We start from the raw sequence: 25,102 nt of genomic DNA on the forward strand, positions 1-25,102 counted from the left end.
TTAAAAACTGAATTTGACAGCAGTATATAAGCCTGTAATTTTACACGTGCTGATGTTGCAAGGCCTGAAAATAGTGTTTTTTGTCAAAAGAGTGTGCTTTTTTAAACCCCAGAAAATGATCGGTGTATTTCTACCCTAAATTGCACACTGACTAATACAGATGTTGTAGATTGCCCCAAAAAAGTCTTTTTTTGCTAACAGAATATGAAAGCTGTATATATTAAACTTGAATTTAACACTTGCAGATCTGGAAAATCCAGATGTTGTAGTTTGCCCAAAAAAAATGGTTATTTGCAATGTCCCAAAAGCTCAGATGCAGTGCTGGTGCACTGAGCATGCATAAAATGGCCGCTGCCGCCGCCACCCACCTAACTAACAGAATTCTAAAAGTTAGTATTTTTTGGTCAATGAGCTCACGGCAGGATAAAACGATAGTGCCCTGCACCCACACAACTATTTGTCTGTAGATTGCTGAGTTAGATTCTTTCCTATTCTCTCCCTGAAATCACAAGTCCAGCAGCATCCTCTCCCTACACTTGTAACAGCAGAGTGACGTGCAGCGCTATGTGACTCAAGCTTATATAGAGCCTGGGTCACATGCTGCTCTGGCCAATCACAGCCATGCCATTAGTAGGCATGGCTGTGATGGCCTCTTGGGGTAAGTAGTATGACGCTTGTTGATTGGCTGCTGTGCAGCCTTTCAAAAAGAGCCAAGAAACCGCCGAACACCAAACCCGGACCCAAACTTTTACGGAAAAGTTCGGGTTCGGGTCCGGGGTCCAAAAATCCTAAAGTTCGGTACGAACCAGAACTTTACAGTTCGGGTTCGCTCAACCCTAATCAGGACTATCCAAATTGCATAAGAAACAGCATGGGAACGATATACTGTACATAAGGGACGAATCTACATGAGCATATCTGTTAAAAACCATAGTAATCCTAGAAACCTTTTTAAAGGGAACCTGTTACAGAAATTTTGTGTATAGAGCTGAGGACATGGGTTGCTAGATGGAAGCTAGCACATCCGCAATACCCAGTCCCCATAGCTCTGTGTGCTTTTATTGTGTAAAAAAAACTATTTTATACATATGCAAATTAACCTGAGATGAGTCCTGTCCCTGACTCATCTCAGGGACAGGACTCATCTCAGGTTAATTTGCATATGTATAAAATTGTTTTTTTTACACAATAAAAGCACACAGAGCTATGGGGACTGGATATTGCGGATGTGCTAGCGGCCATCTAGCAAACCATGTCCTCAGCTCTATACACAAAATCCCGGTGACAGGTTCTCTTTAAGGGTTGGTTGAAGCTGCTGAAAATGAAAAAACATAAAAAAAAGAATTACAGTTTTTATGGTATAAATAAAGTCCTATCGTACTACTATGCTGTTAAAAAATGTATTTGCTTTGAAGCATACATGCGTACATCTAAAGACATGATAACCAGTGATAAGCGGCAGGGGCAATATTCGAATTTGCGATATTTCGCAAATATTTGGTCGAATATTCGTCATATATTCGAGAATTCTAAAATTCATGATCTCCACTCATTATTTTCTTGATTGCGATACAAAATTTGCGATCAACACTATTACTAAAGTCAAAGATATTGCAGCCTTCACATTGGCCCACAAGCAAGAAGAAGTTAGGGATCATGGGTAGGGATGAGCGAACCCGAACTGTATAGCCTCTATAGCCTCTATATAAGCTTGGGTCACGTAGCGCTGCACGTCACTCTGCTGATTCAAGCATAGGGAGAGGTTGCTGCTGCGACGTTAGGGCGAGATTAGGCAGATTAACTCCTCCAAAAGACTTAATTCAGTGATCGATCTCCAGCTGTGGATCATTGAAGTGCTGATATTGAATTGCTCACTTTTTTTTGGCTGCCCAGAGCGTTTTTATATCACTTTTTTCTGGGGTGATCGGCGGCCATTTTGTGGCTTGTGGTGCGCCAGCACAAGCTACCACCAAGTGCATTTAACCATCAATAGTGTGGTTATTTTTTGGCCATATACTACATCAGGTGCAGGCTGAGCCTGTGTCACCCAAGTGCATTTAACCATCAACAGTGTGGTTATTTTTTGGCCATATACTACATCAGGTGCAGGCTGAGCCTGTGTCACCCAAGTGCATTTAACCATCAACAGTGTGGTTATTTTTTGGCCATATACTACATCAGGTGCAGGCTGAGCCTGTGTCACCCAAGTGCATTTAACCATCAATAGTGTGGTTATTTTTTGCTATATCCTACATCAGGTGCAGGCTGAGCCTGTGTCACCCAAGTGCATTTAACCATCAACAGTGTGGTTATTTTTTGGCCATATACTACATCAGGTGCAGGCTGAGCCTGTGTCACCCAAGTGCATTTAACCATCAACAGTGTGGTTATTTTTTGGCCATATACTACATCAGGTGCAGGCTGAGCCTGTGTCACCCAAGTGCATTTAACCATCAATAGTGTGGTTATTTTTGGGCCATATACTACATCAGGGGCAAGTTGAGCCTGTTACCCAGCACCTAAATAATAGACCTGACATTTATATTCCTCCAAATCAGTACTGTTTTAGCTGGTCAAGTTATTTGTAGTGACCGTAAAAGCACAGTTTTTGTTCTGGGTTGAAAAACTATTCCCAAATTTGCCATTCTCAAAATTAGTAGTTTCTGCTATATCAGGCCTACTTTAAATCTATCCCAAAAATGATATCTTAGATTGAAGGTGCTGATAGTGTCATTCTGAAAAACTTAACACACACGCTACAGTGCAGATACAAGTCTAATTCTGTGATTAAAGGTATATCTGTCACACAGCGCGTAAAAAATAGGCCTCACATTTATATTCAACCAAATCTGTACTGTTTTAGCTGGTCAAATTATTTGTAGTGACCGTAAAAGCACAGTTTTTGTTCTGGGTTGAAAAACTATTCCCAAATTTGCCATTCTCAAAATTTGTAGTTTCTGCTATATCAGGCCTACTTTAAATCTATCCCAAAAAGGATATCTTAGATTCAAGGTGCTGATAGTGTCATTCTGAAAAACTTAACACACACGCTACAGTGCAGATACAAGTCTAATTCTGTGATTAAAGGTATATCTGTCACACAGGGCGTAAAAAATAGGCCTGACATTTCTATTCAACCAAATCTGTACTGTTTTAGCTGGTCAAATTATTTGTAGTGACCTTAATAGCACAGTTTTTGTTCTGGGTTGAAAAACTATTCCCAAATTTGCCATTCTCAAAATTAGTAGTTTCTGCTATATCAGGCCTACTTTAAATCTATCCCAAAAAGGATATCTTAGATTGAAGGTGCTGATAGTGTCATTCTGAAAAACTTAACACACACACTACAGTGCAGATACAAGTCTAATTCTGTGATTAAAGGTATATCTGTCACACAGCGCGTAAAAAATAGGCCTCACATTTATATTCAACCAAATCTGTACTGTTTTAGCTGGTCAAATTATTTGTAGTGACCGTAAAAGCACAGTTTTTGTTCTGGGTTGAAAAACTATTCCCAAATTTGCCATTCTCTAAATTAGTAGTTTCTGCTATATCAGGCCTACTTTAAATCTATCCCAAAAAAAGATATCTTAGATTCAAGGTGCTGATAGTGTCATTCTGAAAAACTTAACACACACGCTACAGTGCAGATACAATTTATATTCAACCAAATCTGTCATTACTTGTGTGCCTGTATTAGTGTAATACGGTACCTAAATAGATAGCCAGACAGTGTTAGGCTACTTTCACACTAGCGTTCGGAGCGGATCCGTCTGATGTTTCATCAGACGGATCCGCTCCGATAATGCAGACGTTCGCATCCGTTCAGAACGGATGCGTCTGCATTAAAACTTAGAAAATTTTCTAAGTGTGAAAGTTGTCTGAGCGGAACCGTTCAGACTTTACATTGTAAGTCAATGGGGAACGGATCCGCTTGAAGATTGAGACATATGGTGTCATCTTCAAGCGGATCCGCCCCCATTGACTTACATTGTAAGTCTGGACGGATCCGCTCGCCTCCGCACGGCCAGGCGGACACCCGAACGCTGCAAGCAGCGTTCAGGTGTCCGCTCACTGAGCGGAGCGGAGGCTGAGCGCTGGCAGGCGGATGCATTCTCAGTGGATCCGCCTCCACTGAGAATGCATTGGGGCCAGACGGATGCGTTCGGGACCGCTCGTGAGCCCCTTCAAACGGAGCGCACGAGCGGACACCCGAACGCTAGTGTGAAAGTAGCCTTAGGTGTCTGTAAAAAAAGGCCTGAATTTTAATTCAATACATTGGCCCGAATAATATTTTTCTTATTGTGGTGAACGGTAACAATGAGGAAGACAACTAGTAAGGGACGCGGACGTGGACATGGTCGTGGTGGTGTTAGTGGACCCTCTGGTGCTGGGAGAGGACGTGGCCGTTCTGCCACAGCCACACGTCCTAGTGTACCAACTACCTCAGGTCCCAGTAGCCGCCAGAATTTACAGGGATATTTGGTGGGGCCCAATGCCGTTCTAAGGATGGTAAGGCCTGAGCAGGTACAGGCATTAGTCAATTGGGTGGCCGACAGTGCATCCAGCACGTTCACATTATCTCCCACCCAGTCTTCTGCAGAAAGCGCACAGATGGCGCATGAAAACCAGTCTGTCACATCACCCCCATGCATATCAGGGAAACTGTCTGAGCCTCAAGTTATGCAGCAGTCTCTTATGCTGTTTGAAGACTCTGCTGCCAGGGTTTCCCAAGGGCATCCACCTAGCCCTTCCCCAGGGGTGGAAGAGATAGAATGCACTAACGCACAACCACTTATTTTTCCTGATGATGAGGACATGGGAATACCACCTCAGCACGTCTCTGATGATGACGAAACACAGGTGCCAACTGCTGCGTCTTTCTGCAGTGTGCAGACTGAACAGGAGGTCAGGGATCAAGACTGGGTGGAAGACGATGCAGGGGACGATGAGGTCCTAGACCCCACATGGAATGAAGGTCGTGCCACTGACTTTCACAGTTCGGAGGAAGAGGCAGTGGTGAGACCGAGCCAACAGCGTAGCAAAAGAGGGAGCAGTGGGCAAAATCAGAACACCCGCCGCCAAGAGAATCCGCCTGCTACTGACCACCGCCATCTGGGACCGAGCACCCCAAAGGCAGCTTCAAGGAGTTCCCTTTCATGGCACTTCTTCAAACAATGTGCTGACGACAAGACCCGAGGCTCCCCCTGCTACCTCTTCTGCTGCTGCCGCCTCAGCCTCTTCTGCTGCTGCCGCCGCCTCGGCCTCTTCCTCCGCCTCTGGAGGAACGTTGGCACCTGCCGCCCAGCAAACATGGGATGTACCACCAACACCACCACCTGCGTCACCAAGCATCTCAACCATGTCACACGGCAGCGTTCAGCTCTCCATCTCACAAACATTTGAGAGAAAGCGTAAATTCCCACCTAGCCACCCTCGATCCCTGGCCCTGAATGCCAGCATTTCTAAACTACTGGCCAAATGCTGTCATTTAGGCTGGTGGACACAGACAGCTTCAAACAGCTCATGTCGCTTGCTGTCCCACAGTATGTTGTTCCCAGCCGGCACTACTTCTCCAAGAGAGCCGTGCCTTCCCTGCACAACCAAGTGTCCGATAAAATCAAATGTGCACTGCGCAACGCCATCTGTGGCAAGGTCCACCTAACCACAGATACGTGGACCAGTAAGCACGGCCAGGAACGCTATATCTTTCTAACTGCACACTGGGTAAATGTAGTGGCGGCTGGGCCCCAGGCGGAGAGCTGTTTGGCGCACGTCCTTCCGCCGCCAAGGATCGCAGGGCAACATTCTTTGCCTCCTGTCTCCTCCTCCTCCTACTCAGCTTCCTCCTCCTCTTCTTCCACCTGCTCATCCAGTCAGCCACACACCTTCACCACCAACTTCAGCACAGCCCGGGGTAAACGTCAGCAGGCCGTTCTAAAACTCATATGTTTGGGGGACAGGCCCCACACCGCACAGGAGTTGTGGCGGGGTATAGAACAACAGACCGACGAGTGGTTGCTGCCGGTGAGCCTCAAGCCCGGCCTGGTGGTGTGCGATAATGGGCGAAATCTCGTTGCAGCTCTGGGACTAGCCGGTTTGACGCACATCCCTTGCCTGGCGCATGTGCTGAATTTGGTGGTGCAGAAGTTCATTCGCAACTACCCCGACATGTCAGAGCTGCTGCATAAAGTGCGGGCCGTCTGTTCGCGCTTCCGGCGTTCACACCCTGCTGCTGCACGCCTGTCTGCGCTACAGCGTAACTTCGGCCTTCCCGCTCACCGCCTCATATGCGATATGCCCACCAGGTGGAACTCCACCTTGCACATGCTGGACAGACTGTGCGAGCAGCAGCAGGCCATAGTGGAGTTTCAGCTGCAGCACGCACGGGTCAGTCGCACTGCGGAACAGCACCACTTCACCACCAATGACTGGGCCTCCATGTGAGACCTGTGTGCCCTGTTGCGCTGTTTCGAGTACTCCACCAACATGGCCAGTGGCGATGACGCCGTTATCAGCGTTACAATACCACTTCTATGTCTCCTTGAGAAAACACTTAGGGTCGATGATGGAAGAGGAGGTGGCCCAGGAGGAAGAGGAGGAAGAGGGGTCATTTTTAGCACTTTCAGGCCAGTCTCTTCGGAGTGACTCAGAGGGAGGTTTTTTGCAACACCAGAGGCCAGGTACAAACGTGGCCAGACAGGGCCCACTACTGGAGGACGAGGAGGACGAGGATGATGAGGAGGAGGTGGAGGAGGATGAGGATGAAGCATGTTCACAGCGGGGTGGCACCCAAAGCAGCTCGGGCCCATCACTGGTGCGTGGCTGGGGGGAAACACAGGACGATGACGATAGGCCTCCCACAGAGGACAACTTGTCCTTACCTCTGGGCAGCCTGGCACACATGAGCGACTACATGCTGCAGTGCCTGTGCAACGACAGCAGAGTTGCCCACATTTTAACGTATGCGGACTACTGGGTTGCCACCCTGCTGGATCCCCGGTACAAAGACAATGTCCCCACCTTACTTCCTACACTGGAGTGTGATAGGAAGATGCGCGAGTACAAGCGCACGTTGGTAGACGCTCTACTGAGAGCATTCCCAAATGTCACAGGGGAACCAGTGGAAGCCCAAGGCGAAGGCAGAGGAGGAGCAAGAGGTCGCCAACGCAGCTGTGTCACGGCCAGCTCCTCTGAGGGCAGGGTTAGCATGGCAGAGATGTGGAAAAGTTTTGTCACCACGCCACAGCTAACTGCACCACCACCTGATACGGAACGTGTTAGCAGGAGGCAACATTTCACTAACATGGTGGAACAGTACCTGTGCACACCCCTCCACGTACTGACTGATGGTTCAGCCCCATTCAACTTCTGGGTCTCCAAATTGTCCACGTGGCCAGAACTAGCCTTTTATGCCTTGGAGGTGCTGGCCTGCCCGGGGGCCAGCGTTTTGTCTGAACGTGTATTCAGCACGGCAGGGGGCGTCATTACAGACAAACGCAGCCGACTGTCTACAGCCAATGTGGACAAGCTGACGTTCATAAAAATGAACCAGGCATAGATCCCACAGGACCTGTCCATCCCTTGTGCAGATTAGACATTAACTACCTCCCCTTAACAATATATTATTGTACTCCAGGGCACTTCCTCATTCAATCCTATTTTTTTTTTCATTTTACCATTATATTGCGGGGCAACCCAAAGTTGAAGGAACCTCTCCTCTGTCTGGGTGCCGGGGCCTAAATGTGTGACAGTGGCCTGTTCCAGTGGTGGGTGACGTTAAGCCTGATTCTCTGCTATGACATGAAGACTGATTCTGTGCTGACATGAAGCCAGATTCTCTGTTACGGGACCTCTCTCCTCTGTCTGGGTGCCTGGGCCTAAATATGTGACAGTGGCCTGTTCCAGTGGTGGGTGACGTGAAGCCTGATTCTCTGCTATGACATGAAGACTGATTCTCTGCTGACATGAAGCCTGAATCTCTGTTATGGGACCTCTCTCCTCTGCCTGGGTGCCCTGGCCTAAATTTGTGACAGTGGCCTGTTCCAGTGGTGGGTGACGTGAAGCCTGATTCTTTGCTATGACATGAAGACTGATTCTCTGCTGACATGAAGCCTGAATCTCTGTTATGGGATCTCTCTCCTCTGCCTGGGTGCCTGGGCCTAAATATGTGACAGTGGCCTGTTCCAGTGGTGAGTGACGTGAACACTGATTCTCTGCTATGACATGAAGACTGATTCTGTGCTGACATGAAGCCAGATTCTCTGTTACGGGACCTCTCTCCTCTGCCTGGGTGCCTGGGCCTAAATATGTGACAGTGGCCTGTTCCAGTGGTGGGTGACGTGAAGCCTGATTCTCTGCTATGACATGAAGACTGATTCTCTGCTGACATGAAGCCTGAATCTCTGTTATGGGACCTCTCTCCTCTGCCTGGGTGCCTGGGCCTAAATATGTGACAGTGGCCTGTTCCAGTGGTGGGTGACGTGAAGCCTGATTCTCTGCTATGACATGCAGACTGATTCTCTGCTGACATGAAACCAGATTCTCTGTTATGGGACCTCTCTCCTCTGCCTGGGTGCCTGGGCCTAAATATCTGACAATGGACTGTTCCAGTGTTGGGTGACGTAAAGCCTGATTCTCTGCTATGACATGCAGACTGATTCTCTGCTGACATGAAGCCAGATTCTCTGTTACGGGACCTCTCTCCTCTGCCTTGGTGCCGGGGCCTAAATATATGACAATGGACTGTTACAGTGGTGGGTGACGTGAAGCCAGATTCTCTGTTATGGCATGAAGACTGATTCTCTGCTGATGTGAAGCCAGATTCTCTGCTATGGGACCTCTCTCCAATTGATATTGGTTTATTTTTATATATTTTATTTTTATTTTAATTCATTTCCCTATCCACATTTGTTTGCAGGGGATTTACCTACATGTTGCTGCCTTTTGCAGCCCTCTAGCTCTTTCCTGGGCTGTTTTACAGCCTTTTTAGTGCCGAAAAGTTCGGGTCCCCATTGACTTCAATGGGGTTCGGGACGAAGTTCGGGTCGAACCCGAACATTTCCGGGAAGTTCGGCCGAACTTCTCGAACCCGAACATCCAGGTGTTCGCTCAACTCATGGGTACTGATGAAAATTTTTTTTGTATATTCGCGATTACGAAGATATAGCACTATATTCTAGATATTTGCGAATTTTCGAAGTGCCTATATTCGCGATAAAAATTCACGATTAGAATATTCGCTATCAACACTAATGATAACCACTTGCTAACACAATGTTATATACGTGCCTTTATCAACCACTTAACTATTTGGCTCCTATACATCCTTTCTACTGACATCCTCACCATTATCATGGGGGACCCACTCCATTCAGCTGCCTCCAAACTCCTATCTCTAACTTACTCTTTTGGCCTCTCACAATTGGTCCTCCACAGCCACCCATAAAGATGGACACTCACTTGATGTTATCTTTGCCGACATGTGCTCTGTATCGGATCTTTAAAATTCTCCTTCACTCCTCTCTGACCTCAATCTACTGACAGTACAATCTCACCTTTCTGACCTATTATCGCTTTAACCGCCCCACCAGCCCATCACACCGTATCCCACAAACTCAACACAACATCACTATCCCTAGCACACAAACCAGAAAAGCTTGTAGACAAGCTTGTAGAGCTGCAGAACGATGCTGGTAGTAAACACACTCCAAGCAAGACTTCATCACATATAAACAAGCAGGTCCGAATTTTAGGTCTGTACTAGTGCTGATCGAGCATGATCGGCCGAACACCAGTTCGGCTCAAGCATTCTGATGCTCGGCACATGGCGAATAACCCATGTCCTCGAGCGCAATGCTCGAATCTCCTCCCGGCACGTTTGTTGGCTGCCACGCAGGTAAGTGCTGCCCTTCACTGCAATGCTGTAGCCATGTTGGTTACTGGCATAACAGTGATTGGCTGGCCGGAACACGTCATATCTAGAATATAGTGCTATATCTTCGTAATTGCAAATATACTAGATTTTTTTTCATCAGTACCCAAAAATCCCTCACTGCCTCTTGCTTGTGGGCCAATGAGAAGGTTGTAGTATCTTTGACTTTAGGAGTAGTGTTGATCGCGAATATTGTATTGCAAATTTTTATCGCAAATTTTCAGATTGCCGATTTTCGCAATCAGGAAAATAATGACTGGAGATCACGAATTCTCGAATTCTTGAATATATGACAAATATATTTGCCCAAATATTTGCAAAATATCGATGCCAAGGATTGCGGGCCCTAATTCCATCAGGGTTTCCGCCACCACCTACATTAGGGGCTTCAACCCCCACTTCTCGTCCTCCTCCTCCACTTCCACCTCAGAATTATCCTCTTGCAGCACCAGTCAGCCATCAGTCGGTAGCTGGAAGCAGTGTAGCACTGCAGTGGGGAAGGGACAACAAGCTGTGCTTAAGCTGATCTGCTTAGGTGACAAACAGCACACTGCCGCAAAGCTTTGGCAGGGGATAAGAGACCACTCAACCTAGAACCAGGCATGGTTGTGTCTGATAATGGCCGTAACTTGGTGGCTGCTTTAGAGCTCGGCAAAATCACACACATTCCATGCCTAGCCCACGTCTTCAACTAAGCGGATTCTCAAAACCTACCCCAACTTGCCAGAGCTACTGGTGAAGGTCCGGCGCGTGTGTGGCCATTTCTGCAAGTCATCGACAGCTTCTGCCGGTCTGTCAACGCTGCAGCAGTGCTTACAATTGCCAGCTCACCGACTGTTGTGCGACGTGAGCACGTGCTGGAACTCCACGTTCCACATGTTGGCCAGGCTTTGTGAGCAGCAGAGGGCAGTAGTGGAATACCAGCTGCAACATGGTCGTTGCCTTTCCAGTCAGCTTCCGCTGTTCACAAGCGAGGAGTGGGCATGGATGTCTGACCTCTGGGAGGTTTTAAGAAACTTTGAGGAATCAACACAGATGGTGAGCGGCTATAACACTATTATCAGCGTCACCATCCCACTTCTGTGTCTACTCAAACGCTCGCTGCTCACAATTAAGGCCGACGCTTTGCATGTGGAAGAGGTGGAAATGGGGGAAGGCATTACACAGTGTGATAGCCAGACCACCCTCAGTTCGTCTTCTCAGCGCAAATTGGATGATGATGATGAGGAGGAGGAGGAGGAGAAGCAGGAGACTGTTGCCTCCACTACAGTAGGTAGTACCCATGGAAGTTTAATTTCATCTGTTCAGCATGGATGGGCAGAAGAGGAGGAAGAGGATGAGAAGATTGAGAGTCATCCTCCTGATGACGACAGCGAAGTCTTGCCTGTTGGGACTCTGGCACACAGGGCTGACTTTATGTTAGGCTGCCTTTCCCGTGACCCACGCGATTTACGCATTTTGGACAACACCGATTACTGGTTGTTCACCCTTCTTGAACCCCGCTACAAATAGAACTTCTCCAAAGTCTGGGACAGTTTCATGACACCCCGCCAGCACCCTCACCCTGATGCGCGGCCTAGTGTCACAAGGAGGGAAAAATTTTGGAAGATGGTGAAGGAATACGTAGCAGACTGTGTCAGCGTCCTCAATGATCCCTCTGTGCCTTCCAACTACTGGGTGTCCAAGCTGGCCACATGGCATGAACTTACGCCTTGGAGGTGCTGGCCTTCCCTGCCACCAGCGTTTTGTCAGAGCGGGTATTTAGTGCTGCTGGGGGCATAATAACTGTTAAGCGCATCCGTCTGTCAACTGAAAATGCTGACAGGTTGACATAATGGTAATTTAAATGTGTTTTTTATAATGTACTGAATACACTGTATTCCCATGTACCACTTCCACCACAAAAAAAGGTATATGCTTCAATCTTCCTTTTCTCGTCCTCCTCCTCCTCCTCCATCATAACAACATGCTTATTAGTCTGCCCTCGCTCCTAATGTTGTAGAGGGTCAGGTCTCCTGCAGGCCCTCACATATAATGTTTTAGAGGATCAGCTCACCAGCATGCCCTCATCTACAATCTTTTAGAGGGCCAGCTCACCAGCAGGCCCTCACCTACAATCTTTTAGAGGGCCAGCTCACCTGCAGGCCCTCGCATATAATGTTTTACAGGGTCAGCTCACCAGCAGGCCCTCACCTACTTTTTTTTAGTGGGTCAGCTCACCAGCAGGCCCTCGCATCTAATGTTTTACAGGTCAGATTACCAGCAGGCCCTCACCTACAATCTTTTACAGGGTCAGCTCACCAGCAGGCCCTCACCTACAATCTTTTAGAGGTCAGCTCACCAGCAGGCCGTCGCATATAATGTTTTTAAGTGTCAGCTCACCAGCAGGCCCTCAACCATAATGTTTTACAGGGTCAGCTCACCAGCAGGCCCTTGCCCATAATTTTTTCAATGGTTAGCTAAGCAGCAGGCACTCGCCCCTAATGTTTTAGAGAGTCAGCTCTGCAGCAGAACCTCACCCCTGATATTTTTAGATGGTCAGCGCAGCAGCAGGCACTCGCCTGTAATGTTTTAGAGGGTCACCAGCAGCCCATCAATCAACATTTTTCAAGGGTGTATGATGCCCTCCTTTATGTGTACTAAAGGGTGTATTGGAGTGCCCGTTCCTTGTAATTTTTGGAAGCCCTTTCACTTAGTTCTTAGGCTTTATGAGTGTACCTGAGCAATTGTACCACAATGTGAATGAGGCCCTCCTTTCTGTGATATACAGGTTGTATCGGAGTGCCTCTTCCTTGTAATTTTTGGCAACACTTGCACTTTATATACAAGTATATTTACAGGAAAAAATGTTTCCTAACAATTTTTCCTCTAAAATCGGTTTTGTGCGTATTATTGTCAGTCTGTAAAAGTGGCATACTACTCGGACAACATCGTTCCCAGCAGCGACCTGAGAGTCCAAGATGCATCCAGACATCCTCCCCATGCTGTTCCCAAACCATTTCGGTGATGTTTCCATCAATTTCTGACCTTTTCCTATGAACCAGACTCCCTCCCCTCTTCAGAGCAGGGGGTGCCTGGTTTAATGCTCGGGTGCTTGGGAGAGCACCTGAGCATCCCGAAGTGTTCGGCCCGAGCACCCGAACACCCGAGATCTTTGGTGCTCGATCAACACTTGTCTGTACACGCCTCATCAAAACAGAAATACATCATTACTCTAATTTCTTCTTTGTCACAAAACTCCAAACAATAATTGAATACTTTTTACTCCTTACTCCATCCTCTTTGCTTCATACTTTAAAGGGGTTGTCCGGGTTCAGAGCTGAACACGGACATACCCCTATTTTCACCCAGGCAGCCCCCCTGAGGCTAGCATCGGATAGGGATTATTCAGATGACAGAAACCCTTTAACCTATCACTAACCATTGGTATCTTTCCTTCTTCTTTTAAACATGTCACAATCACAACCATACTTAAGATGTTTTCCCTTGACCCCTCTTTATCTGGCTGTAGTAGCATCTTGCTACTCCATTCACATTAGAAGGTGTAGAACATATCCACCTTGAATGGTCCTCTCACCCCTCATCCCACTATTTGACCAGCTACAATCTGGCTTCCAGCCCCATAACTCCACTGAAACTTCCCTATGAAAACTCACCAATGACCTGCTAGCTGCCAAATCTAAATGTCATTAATCTTTCTTGACCTGCCCTCTATCTTTGTCACAGTTGACCACTACCTCCTGTTAAAACATCTTGCATCCCCTGTCATCAGAGACCTGGCCCTCTCCTGGATCTCCTTATACCTCATCAACCAAAAATTCACTTCCTCATGCGCTCTCTGTGTCAATGTCCATCAAAGCTCTGTCCTGGGACTCATACTCTTTGGCCTGATGCAGGTCATAGCATACCATGGCTTTCTATATCACTTTTATGCTGCTGACACTCAAATTTACCTGTTACGAACCAGCGCGTGTGAAGCCACTGTGCCACATGACTAACCTTCTCTAAAGGCATGGTCTAAGTGAACCCCTCTTTCTTCACACAACCCATGATGGTAGGGATAGACTTTCTGAGGGGAACACCAGATTGCTATCTCTTCAGGAGTATTGGTAGACGAGGCAGCTGGTTCAGGCGGACCAGGGGATACCAAGTGCAAGGTACCAGAGGTACAGCTGTAATCAGCAGGCTGAGTTGTATCCAGGAGCGACAGTGCAGTGCCGAAGTATGAGCCAGAGACAAAGTCAAACAAGCATAGGGTGAGGGCAGGTGGCACAGCTACAGGTTAGGAAATCTGGGTCATTAACAGGAGTCGAGACAGAGCAGGTAAGGATCAAACAGGTAGTGGAGTTTAGAAACACAAGCACGGGTCAGGTATACAGGAACACCAGCACAGACACCAGTATCCTTTGCAGGACACAAGAACCTTAGAAACTCAGGCACCTGGGAAGGGGGCTGGACCACTTATATATGTGCAGGAGGGCTAAGATTGGTCAGCACTGTCACATGTGCTAAACCCATAAATCACAGCAAGTGACATGTGCCAACCCTTAAGGAAGTGCTACAGGGGACAGGCTGGAAAGCATGCTGTGCCCAGGGCTAGAAAGAAACTGTGGAGCAATTTCCTGGATGGATTATGCCTGCAAAGACCAAGCCCAGGACTGCAGTGGTGAATGGAGAAACACTGGTAGCTGATCACTGCCAAACACGGAGCCGGAAACCACGGCGGTAAGTAGGAGAACATTGGTGGTCAGCAACCACTGTTACATTACTTCTCCTGCCTAGATGTCAGTTCCCTGCTATCCAAACCCCAAGAGTGTTTATCCATTATATATTCCTTTATCTCCTCCTGCTTTTTAAAATTCAGCATGTAGATAATATAATTCCTCATCTTTCCCTATTTTACACAGTTCCTCCACCAGGAGTTAATTAAAATGCTAGTTTATGTCCTCCTCGTCTTCCACCTGGACTACTGCAACATTCTCCTCCCATCTAACACTCTTGAACCCCTACAATCCACCGTCAACTTTGTTGCCTGGTTAATCCACCTCTCCCGACATTTCTATTCCACCTCTTCCCTCCGCCAACCACTTCACTGGCTCCCCATTGCCAAGTGATTTCAGTTCAAATTACTAACAATAACATACAAGGCTGTCCACAATATGTACCCTGCTTACATTTCTGACCTACTCTCCCAAAAGATCCTCGCCTGTAATTTGCCATCATCACAAAACCTCCTTCTTTGTTCTCTTCTTGTCTGCTCCTTACACAATCGTTTACATGATTTCTCACATGTATCTCCCAAACTCTGAAACTCACTACCCTTTCTCCCCAACACCAAAACATTCTAAAGCTACCTGAAAACTCACCTCTTCAGAAAAGCCTACAACCTACAATAACCCTGCGCCCACTACACTACCATATGAACAACTTTTATCCTCGCCTACTCTCTCCCTCCCTTTTCCTTGTAGAATGTTTGCCCTGAACTGCAGGGTCCTCTATTCTTCTGTACCAGTCTGTTAATAAGTTAATGTTTATTGTACTTGTGTTTTTGTCATGCATTTATGCTCCTTTTAAAATGTACAGCAGGAATTAATGCCACTTCAAAATAAATAATAATGCTAATTTTTGAATAGATAGTTGCAACTGGAATATGCCGATCAGATGACCATGTAAAGGAAGGATTAATGAAAGACAGAAAGTATCCAGTCATTTTGGGTCATGAAGGTGCCGGTATAGTAGAGAGTGTTGGGGATGGAGTAACTACTGTCAAGCCGGGTAAGTCCCAGAAAATGAGGGTCGGGTCCCAACCAATCAAGCATCAAAATTTAAGCCCTAGAAAACCCCTTAGAGTATTGCTTATTTAAAGGGGTTGGCCACTTTCTAGTTACTGCTGACTGTTGTTTGTGAGATGATTATATGGCACTAATATAGTCATTGTTGAAATTCTGCACCATTTTCTACATGTCATAAGGTATGCACGCTTGTTTACAAAGTTTTTTGTGCTGTCCACACAGAGGTCCTGTCCATAAGATGGCTGCTGATGGAGGGTCATGTGACCAGGAAAATCACCTGCATGTGATATCTCCTCAGAGTTTAATGTAGATGCAATATGTTTGAACAGAAAATACATCACATGGAGGTGATTTTCCTGGTCACATGACCCTCCATCAGCGGCCATCTTATGGACAGGATCCCTGTGTGGACAGCACAAAAGACTTTGTAAACAAGTGGGCATACCTTATGAAATATAGAAAATGGCACAGAATTTCAACAAAAGCTATATTAGTAAGTGTCATATAATCATCTCACAAACACATTGGTCAACAGTACCCAGAAAGTGACCAACCCCTTTAAGTTTAAGTGGGACATTCACTGATATTTCTTTCACAATAAAACAGATACTGTATTTATTAACTCTAACTACTGTTGCAGGCATATTGGCCAGGGGGATCCTACACAGTCTTTTAGGATCCATTTCAAAATGAAAATGTTATGCCCCCTGTAACAACAAAGGTCATAACACCAATGTGAACAGAGTCTACTTGGTTAGCCTATGTTCTTACATTCAGAATAAAGCCACATGTGCCACAGTTTGTTGCAGAAATCTCATTGAGTGTCCCATTCACCTGAATGAAGAATGCAGAAATTCATGTGCTTGCGCCAAAATTAACCAATTTAGATTAATGGAATTGATTTTCAGTTTTAGAAATTTCTGCTACAAATCTGCATTCATCCTTATAATTCTCACCACAACCTGTGCCATTCTTATTAGAAATGTGGTGCTGCTGATAAAGGTTCAAATCCATTTCTTTCTTATTTTAGGAGACAAAGTAATACCGTTGTTTGTTCCTTACTGTGGAAAATGCAGAGGCTGTGTTGAGCCTAAAAGTAACCTTTGTTGCAGATCTGAGTACGTGTTCAATATTACTATAATTATTATCATGATTATTATTAGCAGTAATGTACCAGAAGCAAATAGCTTTACTTATAACTCAAGATAAATATTGAGTAATGTTATGCCTTAGCTTTGATTTGACCAAATTATACACAAAGAATATTACAAAATGATAATAATGTAAATAGTGAAACACACACCATTTTGGCAATAGAAAATATGCTACAGTGTATCTATGGGAACATTATTTTAATTAATTTCTGATTATTATTTTCTGAGTGTAATTTTTTTTTTTTATATATACAAGTAATCTCTTCTGTGCAATTGCAAATGTCGAAAGGGTCCACTTTCTATACATCCCCTAATCCTTGCTAAACTACATTTGTACTGTAGGTAAGAGGAGAAGTAGGGGACAGATGAAAGGGAGTATGATGAAAGGATAGGACTACAAGGGGTTTGTTTCTGATGCATAGATCCACAAAGAAGTTGTAGATACAAAAAATAAATGTGTTTAACGTGTAACTGTTTCAGGTATAAGCAGTCGTGTGTACATGAAGAATATTACTGTTCCTGGACATTATATAACTCGCCATTGTTAGCATGTTTACCCTATGCAATCTGTCTGTAAGTCTAAACTTTTTCAGAACTAGTGGAGGAAGACTAGGCTACATTGCTGGTCTGAGAGCTGCTTCCCCTTCAAACAGCTATTCAGTGAGGGTCCCAGGAATCAGACCCTCACTGATCAAGTATTCATAACTAGAGTTGAGCGAACACCTGGATGTTCGGGTTCGACGAGTTCCGCCGAACTTTCGAAAAATGTTCGGGTTCGGGATCCGAACTCGACCCGAACTTCATCCCGAACCCGAACCCCATAGAAGTCAATGGGGACCCGAACTTTTGGGCACTAAAAAGGCTGTAAAACACACCCGGAAAGGGCTAGAGGGCTGCAAAAGGCAGCAAAATGTAGTTAAATCCCCTGCAAACAAATGTAGATAGGGAAATGATGAGTTAACATAAAATAAATAAAAATTAAACAATATTAATTGGAGTGAGGTCCCATAGCACAGAATCAGGCTTCAAGTCACCCACCAATGGAGAAGGTCACTTACTATTATTTTGACCACAGCACCCAGACAAAGGAGAGAGGTCCCACAGCAGAGAACCAGGCATCATATCACCCACCACAGGAGTAGGCCACCATTTAGTTACTTTGACCCCTACACCCAGACGGAGGAGAGAGGTTACACAGCAGAGAATCAGGCATTTAGATCACCCACCACAGGAGTAGGCCACCATTGAATCAGACCCCGGCAACCATGTCAGATGGCACAAGCATAAGCTTTATATCAATCAGCACAGGAGAAGGCGACTTTGACAGACTTTGACCCCTACACCCGGACGGAGGAGAGAGGTTTCAAAGCAGAGAATCAGGCATTTAGATCACCCACCACAGGAGTAGGCCCCAATTTAATGGGACCCCGGCAACCATGTCAGATGGCACAACCATCAGCTTCATATCAATCAGCACAGGAGAAGGCGACTTTGAAAGACTTTGACCCCTACACCCAGACGGAGGAGAGAGGTTTCACAGCAGAGAATCAGGCATTTAGATCACCCACCACAGGAGTAGGCCCCCATTGAATCAGACCCTGGCAACCATGTCAGATGGCACAACCATCAGCTTTATATCAATCAGCACAGGAGAAGCCACCATTGAGTTACTTTGACCCCTGCACCCAGGAAGAGGAGAGAGGCCCCACAGCACATATTCTGGCATCATATCAGCCACCACAGGAGAAGCCACCATTGAGTTACTTTGACCCCCGCACCCAGGAAGAGGAGAGAGGCACCACAGCACATATTCTGGCATCATATCAGCCACCACAGGAGAAGCCACCATTGAGTTACTTTGACCCCTGCACCCAGGAAGAGGAGAGAGGCCCCACAGCACATATTCTGGCATCATACTAACCACCACAGGAGAAGCCACCATTGAGTTACTTTGACCCCTGCACCCAGGAAGAGGAGAGAGGCCCCACAGCACATATTCTGGCATCATATCAGCCACCACAGGAGAAGCCACCATTGAGTTACTTTGACCCCCACACCCAGGAAGAGGAGAGAGGCACCACAGCACATATTCTGGCATCATATCAGCCACCACAGGAGAAGCCACCATTGAGTTACTTTGACCCCCGCACCCAGGAAGAGGAGAGAGGCACCACAGCACATATTCAGGCATCATATCACACACCACAGGAGAAGGCCTCTTTCAGTGATTTAGGCCTTTGGACCCAGACAGAGGAGAGAGGCACCACAGCACATATTCTGGCATCATATCAGCCACCACAGGAGAAGCCACCATTGAGTTACTTTGACCCCTGCACCCAGGAAGAGGAGAGAGGCCCCACAGCACATATTCTGGCATCATATCAGCCACCACAGGAGAAGCCACAATTTAGTTACTTTGACCCCTGCACCCAGGAAGAGGAGAGAGGCACCACAGCACATATTCTGGCATCATATCAGCCACCACAGGAGAAGCCACCATTTAGTTACTTTGACCCCTTCACCCAAACAGAGGAGAGAGGTTCCACATCAGAGAATCAGGCATCATATCAACCACCACAGGAGTAGGCCACAATTTAGTTTATTTGACCCCTGCACCCAGGAAGAGGAGAGAGGCCCCACAGCACATATTCTGGCATCATATCACACACCACAGGAGAAGGCCTCTTTCAGTGATTTAGGCCTTTGGACCCAGACAGAGGAGAGAGGTCAGAGATTAGCTTCATATCCCCCAGCACAGCAGAAGACCGCTTTATTTGACTTAGGCCTCAGCACCCAGACAGAAGACAGAGGTAGCATGGCAGAGGTTATGGCTTCATGTCACCCGTTAGTTTAACCGGCCACTTTCATCTGGTTAGGCCCCGGCGCCCAGACAGAGAAGAGTTTCATTCAACTGTGGGTTTCATAAAATTTGTATCAAATAAAGAAGTGGCCCGTAGCACAACAAGACATGTTTTAGGCAGTTAATAAGGACTACTCTGCACAAGGGAGGGACAGGTCCTGTGGGATCCATGCCTGGTTCATCTTTATGAAGGTCAGCTTGTCCACGTTGGCTGTGGACAGGCGGCTGCGCTTGTCAGTAATGACGCCCCCTGCCGTGCTGAATACGCGTTCAGATAAAACGTTGGCCGCCGGGCAGGAAAGCACCTCCAAGGCATAACATGCTAACTCTGGCCACGTGGACAATTTCGAAACCCAGTAGTTGAATGGGGCCGAACCATCCGTCAGGATGTGGAGGGGTGTGCAGACATACTGTTCAACCATGTTAGTGAAATGCTGCCTCCTGCTAACACGTTCCGTATCAGGTGTCGGTGCAGATAGCTGTGGCGTGGAGACAAAACTTTTCCACATTTCTGCCATGCTAACCCTGCCCTCAGATGAGCTGGCCGTGACACAGCTGCGTTGGCGACCTCTTGCCACTCCTCTGCCTTCACCTTCCACCTGTTCCCCTGTGACATGTGGGAATGCTCTCAAGAGCGCCTCTATCAGCGTGCGCTTGTACTCGCGCATCTTACGGTCGCGCTCCAGTTCAGGAAAAGTGGGCACATTGTCTTTATACCGGGGATCCAGCAGGGTGGCCACCCAGTAGTCTGCACACGTTAAAACGTGGGCAACTCTGCTGTCGTTGCGCAGGCATTGGAGCATATATTCGCTCATGTGGGCCAGGCTACCCATGGGTAAGGACAAGCTGTCCTCTGTGGGAGGCGTATCGTCATCGTCCACCGTATCCCCCCAGCCACGCACCAGTGATGGGCCTGGGCTGCCACCCCGCTGTGAACTTGCGTCATCCTCGTCCCCCTCCACCTCCTCCTCCTCATCCTCCTCGTCCTCCAGTACAGTGCCTTGGCTGGCGACTTGTGAACCTGTCCTCTGCTGCTTAAACAAACCTCCCTCTGAGCCACTTCGAACAGACTGGTGCAGTGTACTCAAGTTGTGTGCAGTAGGTGTTTCTGGGTGATGTAGTGCAATATACACTAACCTGGTACAGCTGACTCTCTGCAAGGGCAGGTATAGGTAGAAATAGTTCGTGACGCCAGTGCCAAGTAAACGGTGGCACGCCGTTTGCGGATGCAGGAATAAATTGAGGAAACGTAGTATTAAAACAGCACTCCAACTTTAGTAGTTTTCCAGCAGAGACAATAGTGGAATCGCAGTTCCTAAGCATACAGTCGATTTTGCAATTCGGTCGATGCAGGCAATTCAGTTACAGCAGGGTAATTACAGAGTGTTGAACACAGGACTTGCAGCACAGGAGCTAGCACTCTAATTCTGTCTGATCCTGGAATATAGCATATCTTCACCAAGGCCCATTAACCTAGTTCTGGCTTTATATCCTTGGCTATAGCTTTAATCAGTACCTCCTCTGTCTTTCTGAGTACCTCTTGCTTTCCTGATCTTTGCCTCTGTCTCTCTCAGCTTCTGGAAACTTCCTCAGGCTCTAGAAACTTCTGAGCTGTGGTCTAGACTGACTTCTGCACTCCACACTAGATCAGGTTACACTGACTTTCCCTTCCTTGTCTGGCCCTTATATAAACTAGGGCTCCCTAGCTCCCTCTAATGCCTAAGAGCTGGAATGACACCCCTAGCCGGCCTGTGCTTGCAAGTTTTATAGCAACAGGGAAATACATGCATTACATTACATGACATTTTATAAAACTGACATATACCAACTTCCCCATAATTAAGGAGGGACGACAGCACACCAAGTGACCTTTGGTAGTGACGGGTATTACAGTTCCCGTACACTACATACCCCACTGCTTTAAGCTGAGTACGACCTCGTACTCCATCATGGGTCGCCCAACTGGAATCTCTACCTGAAATAGAAAATAGAGACATGCAGGCATACATACATGTAATTCATCTGCATTTACATTTACATCAGGTCCAATTGGCAAAAGTGAAGTGTGGTGACAAGGGGCGTCGTTCTCTTCTCTCAGGATAGTGAATGGAACGGGGGCGCTGACCTGGCACAGCGTAACATTAGAACCAGGATAGTCCATGACAACGAATAAGTCCATGATAAAACAGTAGAAAACGGTATAAAAGTTCTTGGAGGCTCAAATAACAAACATGAGTCCGTACCCAGGTTATTTCTTATTAAATCACAGAGGCTCTCATGCGGTGGAGTCCATCTCTGGGCACAATACTTTTAAAAGAATAAGAATCTCAGAGGCTCAGGTACTTTTGAGTCTGTCTCCGGGCACGGTTCCTTGGTAACAGGTTGCACAATAAAATGGACAGCAAAGACAAGTGCTGTAATACCCCTGATCAACCTGAAAAGGGGGTGAAGGGTAAAAGGTGCAACAAAGGAACAGGCACAACTTGGTGTGGGGTAACAAAAGCAGGCAGGAGGTCCTGGAAACAAACGTGGCCTTGCTGACTTTGTGATTTCAGTGGTCAACACCTACCACTGAGCCGTGGACAAACTGGCAGCTGCAACAAAGGACCAGCAACATAGGACTCCTGTCCTGGAAGGGTTAACATCACCTTCTGAGGAAATAAATCGAGGGCCTAGCAGGCTGACTACAGTGGCACATCATATCCACTTTGCTCTGCTGGCAAGTATCGTCTGTAGTATTCCTCTACAGGAGGATGGGCCCACATGACTGTATCAGGGGGTAGCTGCAGGGTAAAGGGGCCCCTAATAGGTATTGGCCCCATAGGCCTAGGGGTGAACCCTCTGATGGACCGTGCCGGCCCTGGCATGATCACTGCAGGGTGCGACGGGTTTGGCACCGCCGCAGCAAGCGGTCCGGTGCTCGGGATGCAGCAATTTACGGCAATCGCGGGTCCGGTCTGGGTTACTGACGGAGCGGTGACAACAGAAGGCGGTCGGCGGGTGGTGACAGGCACCCTTACCTCATCCTTCCTCGGCGGTGTCTGGATCCTGGCGGTGTAGGTCTTACGCAGCTCCCGCAACTTCTCCTCCAGCCGGACGATCTGCTCACCGATACTCTCTGTGTCGGAGTCGCTGTTCTCTGCTGGCGCCGCCGGCGCAGGTACAGTCACCGATGACGCAGACTCGGCCTCTTCAGGTTCTGGACTTGCATCTGGTCTCCGTCCCATCCGGATGTTCTCAAAGGTAGCACTAAGTCCTTTTAACTGTTCCAGCTCTGATATTGTCTTCTCCCGACGAGGCAGCTCGGGGGAAGGGAGGTAGTCTCTCTTGACAGACCTTCGATTCACATAGAGGTCTCTGCCAGTCAGATAGTCTTGAATAAACCCGTAGCCACGGGATTTGTCAAACGACAGCACCACTCCCTTTCTCCTTTCCAGGCGGGGTTGGGTGTGCGTATGCTTCTCGTGGATGGTCTTGGTCAATTCCTCATACACGATCTTAGTCTTTATGTTCCGCTTGATAGCGGCCTCTCGGATCTCCGCCATCAGGGAAGACCATTTGAACGATGGCTGAAAAAAGTCCCTCCATGAGCCATAGTAGGGCTCGGGTTCTTTCTCCCTGGTGCGGCAGGCGGGTTGCTCCGGTCCCGGAGCGTAGGCCGGTGGAGCCTCTTCTGGCTCTACACCGGTGTCGGTCATTTTTTCAATTACAGGTGTGGACGCTGCAGCAACGCTCTGTTCACAATCCAACATGCTCGATCCTTCTGAGGAGAGCGATAGGGTCGCGTCAATTACAGCAGCCAGCTCCTCCCACTGCACTGGGAGGCCGCCCCCCAGGTATTCCAGTATATGGAAGGCGGTGTCCATGCTGGCAGACATGCAAATGTCCAGATAAGCCGTGGCGCCTGCCCTTGACCTTCTTCCCGCTTTTTCCTCAGAAAGGCGCCAATTTTTCCCGCCTTTTCGGGATGAAGGTGACGCAGCAGTAAATTCAGCAAGCTCAGCGGCCATCTTTAGGTACAAACGCTGTCTATTCACTGACGGCAAGCAGGAATGTTTAAAGTCCACAAAACCACACTCCAATGCGGCGATTTTCTTCCTCTGTGCAGCGCAACACTGCACAGCGCTTTTTAGAGTTTTTTGGTACACTTTGGGTATGATTTTCAGTCCACAAAGTCCACTTGAATAAAACAGGCAAATTGTCACTTTGGTCACAGGGCAACTGTATAAGGCACAAAGTTCACGCTTCTTGCACTAGAAAGCGTGCGTATCCTGTTCGTGACGCCAAAAGAGAAGGTGCAGTGTACTCAAGTTGTGTGCAGTAGGTGTTTCTGGGTGATGTAGTGCAATATACACTAACCTGGTACAGCTGACTCTCTGCAAGGGCAGGTATAGGTAGAAATAGTTCGTGACGCCAGTGCCAAGTAAACGGTGGCACGCCGTTTGCGGATGCAGGAATAAATTGAGGAAACGTAGTATTAAAACAGCACTCCAACTTTAGTAGTTTTCCAGCAGAGACAATAGTGGAATCGCAGTTCCTAAGCATACAGTCGATTTTGCAATTCGGTCGATGCAGGCAATTCAGTTACAGCAGGGTAATTACAGAGTGTTGAACACAGGACTTGCAGCACAGGAGCTAGCACTCTAATTCTGTCTGATCCTGGAATATAGCATATCTTCACCAAGGCCCATTAACCTAGTTCTGGCTTTATATCCTTGGCTATAGCTTTAATCAGTACCTCCTCTGTCTTTCTGAGTACCTCTTGCTTTCCTGATCTTTGCCTCTGTCTCTCTCAGCTTCTGGAAACTTCCTCAGGCTCTAGAAACTTCTGAGCTGTGGTCTAGACTGACTTCTGCACTCCACACTAGATCAGGTTACACTGACTTTCCCTTCCTTGTCTGGCCCTTATATAAACTAGGGCTCCCTAGCTCCCTCTAATGCCTAAGAGCTGGAATGACACCCCTAGCCGGCCTGTGCTTGCAAGTTTTATAGCAACAGGGAAATACATGCATTACATTACATGACATTTTATAAAACTGACATATACCAACTTCCCCATAATTAAGGAGGGACGACAGCACACCAAGTGACCTTTGGTAGTGACGGGTATTACAGTTCCCGTACACTACACTGGCCCGAAAGTGTTAGAAACGAGCCCTCATCCTCCTCCTCCTCCTCCACCTGGGCCACCTCCTCTAACATCATTGCCCTAAGTGTTTTCTCAAGGAGACATAGAAGTGGTATTGTAACGCTGATAACAGTGTCATCGCCACTGGCCATGTTGGTGGAGTACTCGAAACAGCGCAGCAGGGCACACAGGTCTCGCATGGAGGCCCAATCATTGGTGGTGAAGTGGTGCTGT

The 25,102-nt window shown here is 47.3% G+C and overlaps 1 protein-coding gene across 1 annotated transcript in view; it reads left to right on the forward strand.

Moving 5' to 3' along the window:
* LOC120989843 (alcohol dehydrogenase 1-like) overlaps nucleotides 1-25,102 on the forward strand; it is a 134,625-nt gene that overhangs the window by 21,825 nt on the left and 87,698 nt on the right. Inside the window, exons 3-4 of the mRNA XM_040418199.1 lie at nucleotides 15,568-15,709; nucleotides 16,757-16,844. Coding sequence (XP_040274133.1) covers nucleotides 15,568-15,709; nucleotides 16,757-16,844 — 230 coding nt within the window. The remainder of the gene's footprint in view (nucleotides 1-15,567; nucleotides 15,710-16,756; nucleotides 16,845-25,102) is intronic.

Source organism: Bufo bufo, chromosome 2 (assembly GCF_905171765.1).
Source record: "Bufo bufo chromosome 2, aBufBuf1.1, whole genome shotgun sequence".
In the NCBI taxonomy this organism is placed as follows: domain Eukaryota; kingdom Metazoa; phylum Chordata; class Amphibia; order Anura; family Bufonidae; genus Bufo; species Bufo bufo.